At 31.7% G+C, this 3,546-nt stretch overlaps 1 protein-coding gene across 2 annotated transcripts in view; it reads right to left on the minus strand.

Moving 5' to 3' along the window:
- Positions 1 to 266: 266 nt before the first annotated feature.
- The window catches only part of LOC107654329 (multivesicular body subunit 12B-like), a 28,299-nt gene continuing 25,019 nt past the window's right edge, over positions 267 to 3,546 (minus strand). For both annotated transcript variants that reach the window (XM_016441367.1, XM_016441368.1), the window contains exons 9-10: positions 2,950 to 3,009; positions 267 to 1,223 (exon numbers count right to left, since the gene is read on the minus strand). In XM_016441367.1, coding sequence (XP_016296853.1) covers positions 1,137 to 1,223; positions 2,950 to 3,009 — 147 coding nt within the window. In that variant the 3' untranslated portion in view covers positions 267 to 1,136. The remainder of the gene's footprint in view (positions 1,224 to 2,949; positions 3,010 to 3,546) is intronic.

A 3,546-nucleotide genomic window follows, 5' to 3' on the forward strand; every position in this document is an offset into this window, starting at 1 on the left:
TGATTTGTATTGCAAAGTACAATTGTAAGTATAACTCGTGGTATCCGTTTTACAGAATTTATGATGATTTAAATAATGTTTTTTGTATTACAGTAATGAGTTTTTGTGTGGAAAATAAGTTTCAATTTCATGAAAATGTCATCTTTATGGTCTTAAAAATAGTTTTTTTTTCTTTATGCAAAATTCGATTTCTTCTTTTTTCTTTGAATCTTGGAGTGAAATATGACTGCGGAAATATTAACTTGTTTGTTAAATTAAAAAAAAATAAAAATAAAAAAAATATCACCATAAATGTCAGAAGCCACAAATAGACTGGGAGAAACAATATCCAAATGCTTGAGCACCATCAAACATCATAACATGAGACTGAAAGAGTAAAACTGAGCAGTGGTGACTGGAGTGATAGATCAGTTCAGGTTACAAAGACAAAAGGGAAAACACACAATTCCAAATCAACGCATTCCTGATTCAGCGCTTGTCTATGTACAAGGGTTTGACTCATCGGAGTGCTTTTGTTCTAATCTCTTTTTTTCCAGACAAACACAAAAATATTGAAATGTTTCAGAAGTCCTGTAACAGTGCAGTGAACTGGGCTCCATTTCAAAGTCATGCAGTCGCTGCGATCTAAATAAAACCGAGCCAGCGAACAAACAAAAAGAGGCAAAAAAACCCAACAACTTTCACCTCCATGCATTTGACGCATGAACGCAGACTTTGGGGCTCAAATGTGAATTCTTAAGGGTTTGTCCAAGTGTGACCCTTCATAAAGTCATTACGGTAACAGCATCTCAGTCCAGCAGCCAGAATAAGTCAGAACGCAACTTCAGATGCAATACTTGTCACATAACAAAAGAAACACGGTAGTGGTTTTGATTTGATCCAAAGCTCTTTACGAAAAAGCAGCATCAACTTAAGAGAGACTGAAGTTGACCACATGAAATATTTGTTAATTTTATGAAAAAAAACAAAACAAAAAAAACAATCAGTATCCTTATTTTTCCCTCCTTCCAACTCGTCGCCATTTGTTTTGTGGGTTTCCGTTGTGCTTTCAGAGAGGTGGATGTGTCTCTGCTCAGATCAGGTCTTCAGAGGTTCGAAGTTCTCCTCCTTTCCATCTTTCCTCGAGTGCGTGAGCATTAGGCCTCAGAGCCCAGAGATGTTCTGGTGGGACTGGGTGGCAGACGGGCCGCGGCACTGTGCTCCGTCCGGAAACTATACTCATACTGGCACAGACATAGACAGAAAGAATTAAACACCATCTGAGAGTGAGTTTCACAGCAAACACTGACCTCTAGTGGATCAGTCAAAAACAGCTACACATACGGGTACTGCAGCACACAGTTCTGCTGATCTAAAGCTGAATTCAACATAATATGTGACCCTGGAGCACAAAAGCAGTCTTAAGTTGCTGGAGTATATTTGTAGCAATTGACAAAAATACATTGTATGTGTCAAAATTATCCATTTTTCTTTTATGCCCAAAATCATTAGGATATTAAGTAAAGATCATGTTCCATGAAGATATTTTATAAATGTCCTACCCGTAAATATATCAAAACTTAATTTTTGATTAGTAATATGCATTGCTAAGAACTTCATTTGGACAACTTTAAAGATGATTTTCTCAATATTTTGATTTTTTTTGCACCCTCAGATTCCAGATTTTCAAATAGTTGTATCTCGGCCAAGCTTATTTATTCAGCTTTCAGATGATATATAAATATCAATTTCTCAAAAATGGACCCTTATGACTGGTTTTGTGGTCCAGGGTCACATATAATTTATTAAAAACAAATTATATTAAATATAAATTAGGCAAATATATAAAATTATATATTAGGCAAAATGCAACATTTTATGACCGATACTAAACAATCATTATACTATTATAGTTTTTGTTCATTTGAATTATTTTTGTTTTCACTTTAATTTGTCAAAATGTTTGTAATTTTGTTGTGTGTTTTTGTTATTTGTATTATTATTTTGTAAATATGTCTATATAGTTTTTATTTTTTTATTTATTTATCAGTTTTAGCTATTTTAGTACTAAAAATTTGAAATGCTGCATTGGCAACTAGCTTGAAATAAGTTTATTTATTATTATTATTTTTTTAAGTATTTAAAATTTTTGTATTTTATTTTAGTTAACATTTATTTTATTATAAGCAACAAGTAATTTATTATTGTAAGTAATTTATTTTATGATTTTATTTTGTTTTAGTTAACTATAATAAACCCTGGTTTGTTTACTGAGCATCATGAGAATAATAAACATACAAAAACACATACATAACAGACAAAATATTGAGATTTGATCTGAAACTCAACTGGAATACCTCTTTATTTACATAACATACATCATAAAAAAAAAACCTTTTAAACATCCATTATAATCAATAACCATTATTCATTGTAATACCCTGCCTCTTATAATTTTGCCCATTTAAAGGTTAAACATCAATGTCCAATAAATAATTAAACTTAAAAAAATTATTGATAATAGCCACAATAAACCATTCTTCCAGCAAAAAAGTACAATTAAGTTACAATTACAATTAAGTACAAAAAAATGCAAAAATAGTACATTAAGGTCTTTTCACACCAAGACTAAAAACTATAATGCTAACTATTTTTAAAAACCTTATGGTTATAGTTAATATGGTTCTTGGTGTGAACAGGTCTTTATCCCTGATATAATTAATTATAATGCAATATTTAATATAATAACATAATTATAATTGACTGTGGATAATAGGAAAATGAATACTACTTCAACTGATGTGCATGTAACGGATCTCTTTATCCAATCAGATTTAGAGTAATCCTTTTTTATAAAGTTATACAAAAAGCAAAAACATTTTTGCATTTTAAATAAGGCCACAAATACCTGCTTGGAAACAAAAGCAGCAAACAAACTACCACTTGTCATAGTTGAAACTATGTTCTCACCTCCTTCTCGATCTCTGCAAGTGATTTGATTCTGATGCCCATTAGATCCACCTGCTGCAACTGAAACAGAGCGACACGGTCAGACTAACAACATCCTCCTCAATGTCCAGATCAGTTCATGTGCTAGTTTTAAGTACCCAGAATGCATTACTCTTTACTGCCAAATCTACATCTAACAGTACAGTTTACTCTTTGTGGCCTACAGATTGTGCAAGAGTTCATATGAAGCATATGTGACCCTGGAGCACAAAACCAGTCTTAAGTCACTGGGGTATATTTGTAGCAATAGCCAAAAATACATTGTATGGGTCAAAATTATAGATTTTTTTTAATGCCAAAAATCATTAGGATATTAAGTAAAGATCATGTTCCATGAAGATATTTTGTAAATTTCCTACCGTAAATATATCAAAACGTAATTTTTGATTAGTAATATGCATTGCCAAGGACTTCATTTGGACAACTTTTTTTGGATAGCGATTTTCTCAATATTTGGATTTTTTTGCACCCTCAGATTCCAGATTTTCAAATAGTTGTATCTTGACCAAATATTGTCCTATCCTAACAAACCATACATCAATGGAAAGCTTATTTATT

This window comes from Sinocyclocheilus anshuiensis, unplaced genomic scaffold, assembly GCF_001515605.1.
Source record: "Sinocyclocheilus anshuiensis isolate Anshui unplaced genomic scaffold, SAMN03320099.WGS_v1.1 scaffold163, whole genome shotgun sequence".
Taxonomy (NCBI): Eukaryota; Metazoa; Chordata; class Actinopteri; order Cypriniformes; family Cyprinidae; genus Sinocyclocheilus; species Sinocyclocheilus anshuiensis.